The following is a 12,455-nucleotide window of genomic DNA, read 5'->3' as shown; positions in this document are numbered from 1 at the left end:
GACAAATGACACTGGAAGAAAAGGTAAATTCGGATGAGCGATCAAGTTGCAGTGAAATAAACTCATGAAAAATAGAGGGGAGTCGGTTTTAACGAGAGGATATTGTATGTTAGTATGGCAAAATATAGAGTGTAAATAGTATCTACATTATCGAATGAAACATCAAAGTGTATTGATCAAGCTCATGTGGGAAATATGAACACAATATGTGTCTTTTGTCTGCCACCATTAACTGGGGGGTCATTGTCAATCCTCGGAGGCTTATAATCCTTAACTGACCAAGTTGTGGTTAATTCTGGCATCGACTATTTCCCCCTTACGTCACCGCCAGACAAAGCAAATCAAACTCGGATTGAGAGAACAGGCAGTGAGAGGCGACACTTTGAGGAGCAGAAATGGTCAGTATGAATGAAATCTAGAAACCCTGTTTTCTTACTGTGCTGTCCCTTTTTAGTGAAGATGAACCACTTGAAAAATCTAATTGTATTGATTATATCTTAACAATATAGGTAGCTTTGCCACATATGGCTAATGCTAGCAAGCTAACCGACTCACTGTGAGTAAGCAAAACCTGTTCGCTGTTAGCCGCTGTGATGCCGGCAAAATACTGTGTGGCCTAGAAAAACAGGGATTAGATAGACACGAAATTAAACGATAGTTGTAATCAATACATGTTATATGCCATTTGCTGTTTTCACATTCAAGCAACGAGTTTTGGTATGACGATTAAATTGCCGTTTCTGACTTGCTACCGTAGCCGGCTCAGCAAGGCTTTCAAATTACTTTCGTTTTCTCTCTTGGCCGATTCGTATTCGTCATTGGATACACATCTCACTTTAATGATATATATTAAAACACACCCCTAATATATTAGAATAACGAATCAAACAAACTCACAGATATTTGTAGTCTCTCTGTTTAATCACATCGAGACAGCATCGAGGCAGCGGGAAACGTGAGGTCTGCAAACAAAGCCGTTAAATATTTAACCCGTACAAGTGTAATTTAATACGTATCCCTAGAAACGTCTGCCAGTCAACGACAGTCCGGCGGAATATATCTGTATTTAATAAAGTGGAGCGAAGATGCAGGACAACTATGTGAGCTGTGGTGTGCACCACAATAACTGATGGTTTAACGTAGTTAACTGTTGTTTTTGTTCCAGTTTCGTAACCAGTACGACAACGATGTGACAGTATGGAGCCCACAGGTGCGTTGAGAATTTCAGCATTTTGTTGTGCTGATATTATGACATGATGTGAATGATGTTCTTTGGTTTGACAACATCCTTTCTCATATTCACCTTCAATGCAATTCTCTTCAGGCGGTCTATGAACATGAGCATCTCCAACATATTCTGATGTACTGAAGCTCAGTTATGTTGTAAATGTATCTATCGTTATGGCCTTCTGTAAAGCCTTCTGTAAATTATATTGATAACTTCTTCTGCCTCAACAGATGATGTGAATGTATTTAACATAATAATAGCATTTGTTTGGGCACGGTACTTTATCAAAAGGTACTCAAGGTTATTAAACCATTCCTACAACAGATATGCCATTTATTCTGAACTTATTATTATCATTAATACCCACAGTTTATTATAGAATTTGTTAAGGATGGTCCTATGTTGTTTACTGCCAAGAATTTTTTCTCAGCAGCCTAAAGTTAACTATTGTTCAACTGTATAACTCTATTCAATACAATTCAACACAGGGCAGAATTCATCAGATCGAGTATGCCATGGAGGCAGTGAAGCAAGGATCTGCAACTGTTGGTCTCAAATCCAAAACTGTTGCAGTTCTTGTTGCACTTAAGGTACTTACTTACACTCCCACATTGTCTGTAAAGTAAAGAAACTGTGCTGAATTGTATCTGTTCTTTTTTCTTTCCCCTTTTTGTAATCTTCTGCTCACAGAGAGCCCAATCTGAATTGGCTGCCCACCAGAAAAAGATTCTCCATGTGGACAACCATATCGGCATCTCCATCGCTGGACTGACAGCTGATGCACGACTGCTTTGGTGGGAACCTGAGCAGTTAACACGGGGTTGAAACAAGTGTGTATTAATGTGTCATATGTTTTTTCTTCCACAGTAATTTCATGCGGCAGGAGTGCTTGGACTCCAGGTTTGTCTTTGACAGGCCTCTTCCCACGTCACGTCTCGTCCAGCTGATTGGCAGCAGTATCCTCATCTTGTTGTAGTATGTTTTCATTATCGTCTATTTGCTGTTGCATGGTCTTGCTTTATTTCAAATAAGTACCATAACACTTGTAATCGTAGGACCCCAGTTTTATGTGAGCTTTTCCATTGGTGATAAGAAGGGCCTGAAAATGGTCATGACTAAATTACCGGTAGCAGTTTTTGTTAAAAAGTAGTGATGCTCCTATCGATCGGTGAACGCCGATCACTACCTGTCATTACTGATCACAGAATCTGATCACGTGTGACAGCCGGTGCTCTGATGAAGCACCGCAGGTTGTGACCACTCCTCCCTCCCGATTCATTGCACTCTTGGCACCAGCATGTCTGATGCCAATGTTTTTTCAGTCTCTCATGTAAAGTCTGCATCCTGCAGCTCATGCACGGGAAAATGCTCTACAGGGATGCATGTTAAAAGGCTTCAATGCCACGAATGAAATATGCTATTTAAAGCACCAGCACTTGACGGAGCATGGAGAGTTTTCCAGTCTCATGAAAGTGAGACCGCTGGTTCCTCAGCAGAAGGCTGTTGGCGCAGCTAACGCTTAGCTACACCTGCCGGTCCGAGCGTGACATTCGAAATGCGAAGCAAATTCCTCAAGAAATAATCATTAATATCACCGATACAGATGACCAGCCTTTCTCGGGTGTTGTTATAAGACGGAATCTGCTGTTGTTGTTGGATTGTTTCGGATGCAGCGTTCTTTGGCCACCTCAATCTGAAACTTTTGCCTACGCCCGGACCGGTAACTTTAATAAACACAGAGGTGGAAGACAGCTGCTTCCGCAGAGTGCTCTCCCTCCCTCTCGCTCGGAGCCCCGCTACAAGCAACTTCACCAAACTCCGACCTCTCACATGGAATAAAATGATTTTCTCTGACAGAGTAGTCTTCTTGAAGAGGTATATTAAAAACATGTCTGAATTAAAATTATGTAATGGTTCATTTTTCACGTTATGAATACAGAAGGTCTCATTTTGATTTAATTGTCAATCCATGATGATGGTGATCAGCACTCTGGCTGATCAGTATCGGTGATTAGCAGCGAAAATCTTGATTGGACCATCCCTATTGAAGAGGATGTCCTCTTTTGTATATTTACATTAAAATTTTTATCCTTATTTTAAAAAAAACTATTGTATATATGTTGTGCTCACTGCTGTGCTCCATCACAGGCTATAAACCTTTGCACATTGATGTTGATAAAATGTTATTTGAAATTCCCAAAAATATTGATCTTTAAATCAAACTTCAGAAACTCAAATCCCCACACAGAGATATGGAAGGAGACCCTACGGAGTTGGACTTCTGATTGCTGGATATGATGTGAGTCAGCCACTGCCTTTAAAATAAATAACGATGTGCATTTTAATGTTATTCACACTGTCTGCTGTGTATTTTTAGGATATGGGCCCTCACATCTTCCAGACATGTCCTTCAGCCAACTACTTTGACTGCAAAGCCATGTCCATTGGAGCCCGCTCACAGTCTGCACGCACCTACCTGGAGAGATGCATGGACAAGTTTCAGGACTGTAAGATTTTCTTCCACTTTTTTTCTAGAGACACAGGAAATTAGAGTGCTCAGTCGACCTGGATTTGTTTTGGACTGTGGGAGGGAACCAGAGTGCCACGCAAGCATGGGAAGGCTATACAACCCCAATCTATGTTCTCCCCGGGTTGTACACGGCTGGAAACCAACCTGCAGCCCTATGTTAATCATGCATGATTTATATAATTTTCTGACTTCAGTGTTACCCCCACAACGGTCCACAGGCTGACGCGATGTGGGAGAAACGATAGAGATGGACGTTGTTGGTACCGGTTCAGAGTCTACACACTGGTCGAGTGAAGACATTAAAAAAGAAAACTGTGTAGTCTGTGCAAGAAACATTCATCGTTCATTTTAGCCGTAGGCAAGTAGTGCTACGGTGGCCCCAAGTGGACAAATTGTAAGTTTCATAATAGACGGATTCATGACAGTTTGCGAAAGCATAAGAAGGATAAAATTGTAAAGGTTGCATTAAGTTGTTTGATGTCTCGCGTCCTGAACTGTGACTTTATGTCAAGATGGAACAGTGTCAGTTTTGAAGATTCAAGACATATATTTTGAATATTATATTAAGTTTAAAATATCTTAAAGAAATAGTTTGTGGACAGTTAAAAGGCTGTTATTTTATTTCACACATTTTCCATTTCTCAATGTGAAATATGCTAATTGCTAAATTCCCATCATCACCCCCCCCCAAAAAAATTAAAATAAAACGCAACACAAAAACCTAGGGGAAATACTGAACTTGAGCGTATGTCATCAACAGATTTTATTATTTCTCTGTACAATGAAGTTCATTCTCATGTCGGTTATTCTTCTTTAGGCAATCTGAATGAGTTGGTCCAACATGGTCTGCGTGCACTCCGAGAAACTCTCCCCACTGAGCAAGACCTGACCACCAAGGTAACCCCATGCAGATCAACACATGAGCATGTCTCCATGAGAGTGAAATATTTAAGTGAATTGGAGAGTCAGGACTGTCACGCATCACATGGCTGGCATCCGAGTCAAAAATTATCGAAAGTGTGTCATACAGATTTATGGTCACTTCTCACGTTGCTCTCCTCCAAGGTATGGTAAAGACACTAGTGTGACGGTGGAGCTGATAGTGTGGGGCATGCCTGAATGCAGTCGAGCATCACGCAGGCAGACTGTCTAAGAGTTGACTGATGCCCTATTCCAGTTCTGGGAGACGGTCCCCCGGAAGATCTCTCTGCTCTCTCTTCGGAAGCTTGCCTAGTCATTTTAGGTGACACTCTTGTGTCATTATGAGTGATCTGGGGGAGTTTCATCCAGTTTTCTGCTTTATCCACTTCTTTTTTTATGATTCAAAAGCCAGACCTCCACTCACATTTGATTTTGACTTCCCTTAGTCATTCTCTTGTTAGTTTGACCGCAACGGAGTTCACGTTCAAGTTATGAGTTAGGATTTTCAAATGACTTATTTCATCCATTCAGATCCTGGATGCGTTAGTTTTGAGGTGTGTGTGTGCGCGCGTTAACCCTGGAGTCAAATTCTTTGAAGAGAAGGCGTTTTTTCTGAGCTGGAATGAACATTGCATTGAATTTTCTCTTATTGTTTGGTGTATTTGGTAGGGTCCTAACCTCTGGGTGTGATGCCTCTTTTGACTTCACTGTTTTCATGTGAGCGTGACCAAATGGTATTACAAATGATGACATGTTTTGTTTGGAGAGGATTAAGAGTTTTCCAAATTTTATGTGCACAGAATGTTTCCATCGGCATTGTGGGAAAGGACATCGATTTCACGATCTATGATGACGACGACGTGGCTCCATTCTTGGAGGGCCTGGAGGAGCGGCCACAAAGAAGGGTATTGTCACCGTTTTTTTTTGTTTTGTTTTTTTTACTTTGTGTAGTTAGTCTGTTTTTGTCTTTATCATGGTTAATCATCTGCTCATATATATATATATCCTTATTCAGACAAGCAACCAGCATTTTGATTGACTTGATTGTCTTAAATTGTTTCATTAAAAAAGTTACTTTTGTGTGTATGTATTGTGTATTGGTGGTTAATTGCCAGGGAGAAATCAACAACAATGTCTTATCTGCCTGTCTCAGTGGAAAAATAAAATTGGTCATCACAATGGACCACAACTTGGTCCACCCCGTGGCTTGACTGGTTTAGCTGTTCTTGAAATGTGACACTATGTATTTTTTTTTCACTAAATATTGCTTATTATTTATTTTGTCTAATCTAATCTTGAACTTGGCATTTGATTTAGCAGCTTCTGACCTACATCTACATTAATCAATGACAGCCATTTTCAAACAAATTCCCTGCCTGTTAAAGAGTCTTAAAAGCCAATCAACTGTGAATGTAAAGAAAGGAATTGCATTGGTCTACTGCCTCACAACTTCCTGGACAGGGTTTGAAGAAAGGATAAGAGTTACAGTTGTGTGTTCGTCCAGTGCTTCACGTCAGCTCATCTTTGTCAAAGCCACATGACATCTGCAGGGAGATCAGGTTTGCATGCTAGGCCTTATATGAATCTTCAGTGTTGGTTAGTGTCAGGGGTGTTTGAGCTTAATGATGATAAAGCTGTGTTCTGTTTGGGTTAGTTGCACCTCACAGTCCACTTGGAGAAGTAGAAGGCTCCATTTTCAGCCATTTGACTTTTATTTTGTTCACAAATTATTCTTTATTCTTGGCATGCGCTATCTGAATAGAAAATAGATACTCTTTCTGATTCTGGGTTTCATATTTTAAAAAGACAAACTACGTATGCTAGGCATTATGAAAGAAAAGGCCCTCTCTTCTTCGCTTAATAGGCATTTTGTTTCCTAACTGTTTTTTCCAGAGTTGTCAGGCTTTTCATTTCCCTTGGCCTACTGACTAACTCTGCGAAAGACAGCTAAACACCAATGTGTAGCGTAAAAGGCATCATCGAAATGAAGGTTGAATGGCTGTAGCACCTCGTAGCACATCAGCTCTAATCGAAAGGGACTCCCAGACAATAAGAATTCTGTAAATGGGCTTTAATTTCAATATCATTCTTAATACATCTGGTGTCGACGGAACAATGTTTTTGCTGACCATTGCTGTTTTCCCAGGTTGCTCCGCCCGCAGATGAACCTGCTGACCCTGACGCGCCAGCTGAGCCCATGGAGCACTGAGTAGCCTCCTGAGGCAACGCCACATCATTAAGACTACCTTAGAAGGTAGTGCGATGCTCAATGTTGATCCAAATTGTTCCCAGCCAACATCGGTCGGTGTGATGTTGCTTTTGTATCAGTCAAATGTACCATAAAACGTGAAATAAACAAACTTTTTGCGGTAAAGTCTTGAGTAAGTCATTGACTTCATGCAGACTAGTGTCTCAAGTTTGGAAAGCCAGTCCTCGCCAGGCTATCACAGTGAACACCTTAACACTAGGTATCCACCACATAACAGACTTGAAGCTGGATAGATAGGTAGACATAAAAGCTGGTGGTAATTATGGTACTTCTGACAGTAATTACTGGGTTACTTGTGGTCATCGTGGCGGATTCAGTAACAAAAATGTGAAGGAAAAAGTACATCTGTGAATGTCAGGCTATGGTAACAGAGGCAGCAGCAGTTAGAAGTAAAATTCCATTAATATAATTTTCACTGCATTATGGATTTACAGGTACAGATCATATGATCTGGTGGTGATAGTCCTTGTGAGGCCTGCTGTGACACTGTTCCATTTACAGTGGTTGGTAAGTTAATCTTGGTTACCTGACAAGTCAAAAGCAGTGGTAGTAGTTTACAATTGCTATTTCAATGAGTGTGTGTCAAAGTTGTGCGAGTTGAGCGAAGTCTCACTGAGGTTCAGGAATCAGGTTTGTCTTGTTTTAAGAATCAGAACTTGTCAATATCCAAGCCTGGTGTGAACTTCACTTGTTTGCAGGGAAAGAAACTCTAGTCCCTCCTTATTGTACCGACACATGAATATCAAACTTGGTCACAGGCCAGTCTTTGAGTCAGTGACAGTCCTTTTTGGCTCGCCTCCTCTTGCTCCTCCTCCTGACAGAGCTACAGACTGCTTCTGACTTCATGACCTTTTTGAGACCTTCCATCCTTTCATCCATCTTCTTGGTGTCCTCATTATACCTCACTGTCAGTTGGAGCTCTAGTTCCTCCACCAGGTCTTCCATAGGAACCACCAGGTCCAATTCTGCAGGCTTGGACTCATCTATTTCTTTAGGTACCTCCTGCTCAGCCTCTTGTTCCCTTACCACTGCTGCACTATGATCTTCACCACTGAGCGTCTTCGTACAGTCTGACACCAGGTGGTCACCATCACCGTCCACGCTTTCTGTTGGAGGACTTCTGGGCTGTGCATCATGGTGGCAGCTGCAGTGGGGAAATTCCCAGGTCTGACCGGATTCCTCTGGGTACCCTTAAACATGACAAATATAACAAAGCAGAACTTCTGTGATGCATAATCGATCTGATTTAATATCTGTACATTATAAATACGTGTCAACAATAAACCATTGTTGTGGGTAAGAGTGAATGAAATTAACTAATTAATAAGAAACGTACAATGCTGTGAAAAAGTATTTGTTTTTGCATATCTATAACACACAAAGTTTCCCATGGATGCCATTGTTGGCCAGTGTCTTTCTGATGGTAGAGTCATGAACAGTAACCTACAGTTCTTTTGTGGTCCACGGTTCTTTTGTGACATCCTGGATGACACATCCTCGCACTGTTGGAGTTATTGAAGTTGGTCAACCGCTCCTGGGAAGGTTTGCCATTCTCATTTCTCTATTTGTGGATAAAAGCCATGACGGTGGTTCACTGGAGCCCCAAAGCCTTGGAAATGTCTTCGTAACCTTTTCCAGACTGATGGATTTCAATCGCTTCTTTTCTAAGTGGCGAAATGGGTTGATTCTATTGAAGCGATTTCTTGATGGAACAAGTATGGTGTTAATCGGGTTTGGGTGAGGCTTGTGAAATTGACCTCATCGGTCCCAAATTTGTTATTAGTCTGTTATTTTGTGATTAAACCAGAGCCACACAAATCACACAGAGCCTGAAAGGATTGTAATTCTCCCCTCTTGCTAAATAAAATTATCATTTACAAACTGCAGTTTCTTATTATTTCCTTGGGTTGTCTCCGAGTGATATTAAAACTGGTTTGACGATTTGAGACCTTTGTGTGTTAGTCATACGCAAAAAAACAGAAATCAGAAAGAGGGTAAATACTTTTTCACGGCACTGTATGAATAGCATTAATATAGTGGAGGGGCTCCTTTCAGTAAGGAGCTGTGCTGGTGGATGATTTTGTCTTCACTGTAGTAGCTAGTAATCATCACACTTGTGTCTGTCGGAAAAATAGCAGCTGCAAACTTTGAACACTGCTTTTGACCCTGTTAAACATGATCCATCGGTTACATTATGAATAATGACATTATCATGACAACAGAACTTAGAAAGGATATTTTCGACATCACTGTACCTTGGCAGTTATCGAGGCTCTTCTCCTCAGGCATCACTGCCTCCACCAGCTTCCCCTCCTGCATCACGCGAGTGATCTCAGTCAGCTGCTGCAGGAGACTCTCCTCCTGGTCTGCCATCACCCCTACAACCCTGCAGCACCCATATAAAGTCACCAAACTTTATTGAAACAACAAGTCTGTGCTGTTTACAGTTTACAGGCCTTTGACAGACACACATTTACAGTACTTCCAGTATTGAGGAGGTCATAGACAGGTGATAATCACACTGATCCCTTCATTGTCTCGTGACCTGACATTAAGTTGGTTGTATGAGAGCATTATTGTCATTATTGGCTAGATGAGAAGATTTCCAAGACAATACCACAGGCCAATCGTGCACCCTCTTCATAGCTGTGTGTACAAAACACAATAATACAAAAAGAAAGTGTTCGGCATCACACAGACCACACACAGTTGAATGGCTTCAATGGAGTCCATGCAAAGTTAGTTGAGCGTCTTCACTGACCTGTCAGGACTGTGCTGGACATTAGAAACTATGTTCTCCATCATCAGTTCTGTCTGCCGTAACTTCTCCTGCAGCTGGAGGAGCTCAAAGTCAGCTGTGGAGCAACCACAGTGTAGAGCCAACGTGAGAAGTCAAACTTTCATGAGTAGCCAATCTAGAAGCAAATTCATGTTTCATAGCACAGGAAAGCTGGGTTCAATACTTCTCCAAAAAAGTGACATGCATGTGCAGCGCTGCATATTTCAATCACACAAGTGACTAAAAAGATAGCAGTGGTATAATTTTATAAAATCCAGTTTTGACAGTTTTCTTCTTGCAAAGTGTGTTTTATAATTTATCTCTATTGTAATTACTTATTTATTTTAAAATATATCTTTCTCTCATGCACATAACCAGAGCAACTAAAATACACGATGCTTTGATAAAAATGTTGTTCTTTACTGGCACCTACTGATTTTTCTCTTCATGTTCTCAGATCGAACAGGAGGAGATCTGCACTCCAGTGGCTTGCTATTCCCCTTCGATGTGATCTGCAAAGTGGGAGAGAGTCGAACCGAGAAGATCCAACGGTCAGTTTGGATGAAAACAGACTGAACATGAAGATGCTGAAGGGATGCCCAGAAGAAAGTGCTGAACTGCAGTTTAGATATGATGAATCTTTCGATATATGTCTGCACTCACTTTCCTCAAAGCTCAGGGATCATGTTGACAGAGTTGGCTCTGTGTAAAAATATATTAGTTTGTCATTTCACTTGACAACAGCAAAAAGCTGACCATTGCTTGGTTTCTAATTTGTTACGACTAGGAAATCACAGTACATATAAGTCACGACGAAAACATTTCTTTTGATGTCCTCTGACATTGAAACGTCTGACTGTTCAGTTCTCCGACAGCTACTGAAATCTTGAATTGGAGTCACCGTGATATAACAAAACAGGCTTGTAAAACTTACTTTGAACAGGATGTAGAGGATGTAGAGCAAGATTCCAAAGCCATACACAGGGATGATCTGACCAGCAAGGTTAGACTTTCCTGCAGTCCCAACCCCAGTACCTGCACCCTTGCCCCGGGCTACAGCCTCCGAGCTGTGGGCCCTGTTAAAGCTTGCGCCTGCTGTCCTCTGACCTCTGCCCTCTGGGGCCACCTGACGATGAACCATGGGAGGAAAGTGACCAGAACCTGCCAAATTAACAATGAGCAAATCAAACTGTGATCAGCACCCATACGCTCTCGTAGTTGTCTCAGTTCATGTCTAAAATCTATGGACCAAGTGGGCTGGAATCGTATTATCTTGACCGCTGACTGCACTATTTAACCAATAAAATGCGCAATTTGACAGTTATGCTGTTCCATGTTTTTTGTAAACCCTTTGTTTAGACTTCAGCTAAATTAATATTGATAAAATACAGGAATAATTCATATGTTATTCATACATATAAGTGCGCAAGTCTTTAAAAGCTGCAGTAATGGCGCTCTCTAAAGGGAGCCAAAAGTAACTACAGCTATCGCTGTCAACGTTTAGCCGTCTTTCACTGGAAATACGCCCAACGCCTCGGCATATCTATAGCTATGTAAACACACGTCAACTACTGGGGTCACCGAGCGAGGAGGAGGAGTAATTAGAGGGTAGAAGGCGAGACGCACCCTCCGGTCGCTCTGCAGCATCCTTCCGACCCCGGGAGAGCAGCATTTTAGGAAGAAGCAGCCCGACGCAAAGCACCAGACACGTCACCAGCGTCACCTTTTGAAATGTGGATATAACCATCGCAACACGGCGGCTTGAATATCAGAGAATATGCGACAATGTGTCTGTTTTTTACGGTGAGAGCGGCGGCGGTGTCAAGTGCTGCTGCTTCCGTGTTCGATGATACGAGCCGGAAGTACGTTGAAACTGTACATTCTCTCAGCACAAGATGGAGACAAAGTCCTCCGAAAAACATCTCCTACGATCCTACGATCGACGTCCCGAACTTCAGGAAACTTAGTAGTTGTTTTTTTTTGTTTTTTTTTGTTTGTTTTTTTTATCCCGAGTCATCTCGAGAGATGACTGTATCTCAAGATACAACCGTAAATGTATGCGTAACTGGCTCTCTGGCGAAGCATTTTGTAGACATCCACCTGTAACCTCTATGTCTCCCATGGCTTCGTATCTGTTCGTCGACGTTGTCAGTCACTGTCTGCAAATCAGAATGTAGAATAAGTCGCTGGGCTTCTGTAGTGAGAATTGTATTGTGTCCTGATGTGATTGCCGTAGTGACGGACGACGTGTGTGTCAGTACATAGACACCGGAGCGGGTTTTCCATTAGGCAGAAATCCACGTGTGCTACCTGTGAACTGTTGTGACTCAAATAAATCATAGAAACCAACAGGGCACGTCTCCTCTGATGACAGCTTTAAACGCTCTGATCAAGTGCTTTCCTAATACCATGAGACTAAGCGATAAAGTCTCTCTGTGTGAGTTATACCAAAATGTACAAAAAAAGCTGATCAACCGCTCTCGGTCCACAACTGACTGATTGTATGTAGAGATTTACTAACAAAATCCGGTCATGATGATACAAATAATCACGAAATAATTCGATCGCCACGCGTCACAGATGAATATTTACCCTGGCAAATGAATAAAAATACACCTGGAGGTGTATACTGCTATGAAGTCTAATGTGATTTTTATGCGATATCAAATAAAAACAATACTCCGTAGATGTCAGCCAATCACGACGCGTGGTTCAGCCAACACGGAAG

At 41.7% G+C, this 12,455-nt stretch overlaps 2 protein-coding genes across 3 annotated transcripts; one reads left to right on the top strand and one right to left on the bottom strand.

Annotated features, from left to right (window-relative positions):
- The first annotated feature begins 322 nt into the window (after positions 1-322).
- On the top strand, positions 323-7,188 carry psma1 (proteasome 20S subunit alpha 1). Of its 2 annotated transcripts, none has more exons than XM_053885768.1 (10): positions 323-398; positions 1,166-1,210; positions 1,717-1,818; positions 1,919-2,022; positions 2,096-2,184; positions 3,457-3,527; positions 3,606-3,735; positions 4,576-4,655; positions 5,480-5,584; positions 6,826-7,176. In XM_053885768.1, the coding sequence occupies exons 1-10, from the start codon at positions 396-398 to the stop codon at positions 6,886-6,888; spliced, it is 792 nt and encodes a 263-aa protein (XP_053741743.1). In that variant the 5' UTR covers positions 323-395; the 3' UTR covers positions 6,889-7,176. The 2 variants fall into 2 exon arrangements, with proteins under 2 accessions (XP_053741743.1, XP_053741742.1); XM_053885767.1 differs by lacking the exon at positions 323-398 and adding an exon at positions 940-1,100 and having other exon boundaries at positions 6,826-7,188.
- On the bottom strand, positions 4,551-11,600 carry ric3b (RIC3 acetylcholine receptor chaperone b). Its single transcript, XM_053885765.1, has 6 exons — positions 11,354-11,600; positions 10,662-10,888; positions 10,161-10,239; positions 9,710-9,803; positions 9,204-9,334; positions 4,551-8,138 (listed from the first exon to the last, which is right to left on the bottom strand). Exons 1-6 carry the CDS (start codon positions 11,472-11,474, stop codon positions 7,720-7,722), a joined length of 1,071 nt encoding a protein of 356 aa, XP_053741740.1. The 5' UTR covers positions 11,475-11,600; the 3' UTR covers positions 4,551-7,719.
- Positions 11,601-12,455: the final 855 nt, after the last annotated feature.

The sequence above is a fragment of the Synchiropus splendidus genome, chromosome 14 (assembly GCF_027744825.2).
Source record: "Synchiropus splendidus isolate RoL2022-P1 chromosome 14, RoL_Sspl_1.0, whole genome shotgun sequence".
Taxonomy (NCBI): domain Eukaryota; kingdom Metazoa; phylum Chordata; class Actinopteri; order Syngnathiformes; family Callionymidae; genus Synchiropus; species Synchiropus splendidus.
This window is presented reverse-complemented; position numbering and strand designations above follow the sequence as displayed.

Excerpts from the sequence above, each read along its gene's own strand:
- psma1 (XM_053885767.1), top strand. Across the intron at positions 2,185-3,456 it reads CGTCCAGCTGATTGGCAGCA|AAACTCAAATCCCCACACAG; the intron begins GTATCCTCATCT and ends ATCAAACTTCAG. Across the intron at positions 3,528-3,605 it reads TTCTGATTGCTGGATATGAT|GATATGGGCCCTCACATCTT; the intron begins GTGAGTCAGCCA and ends GTGTATTTTTAG.
- ric3b (XM_053885765.1), bottom strand. The coding sequence starts at position 11,474 with ATGGTTATATCCACATTTCAAAAGGTGACGCTGGTGACGTGTCTGGTG. Across the intron at positions 10,889-11,353 it reads TGCTGCAGAGCGACCGGAGG|GTTCTGGTCACTTTCCTCCC; the intron begins GTGCGTCTCGCC and ends TTAATTTGGCAG. Across the intron at positions 9,335-9,709 it reads GTCCAGCACAGTCCTGACAG|GGTTGTAGGGGTGATGGCAG; the intron begins GTCAGTGAAGAC and ends TGGGTGCTGCAG.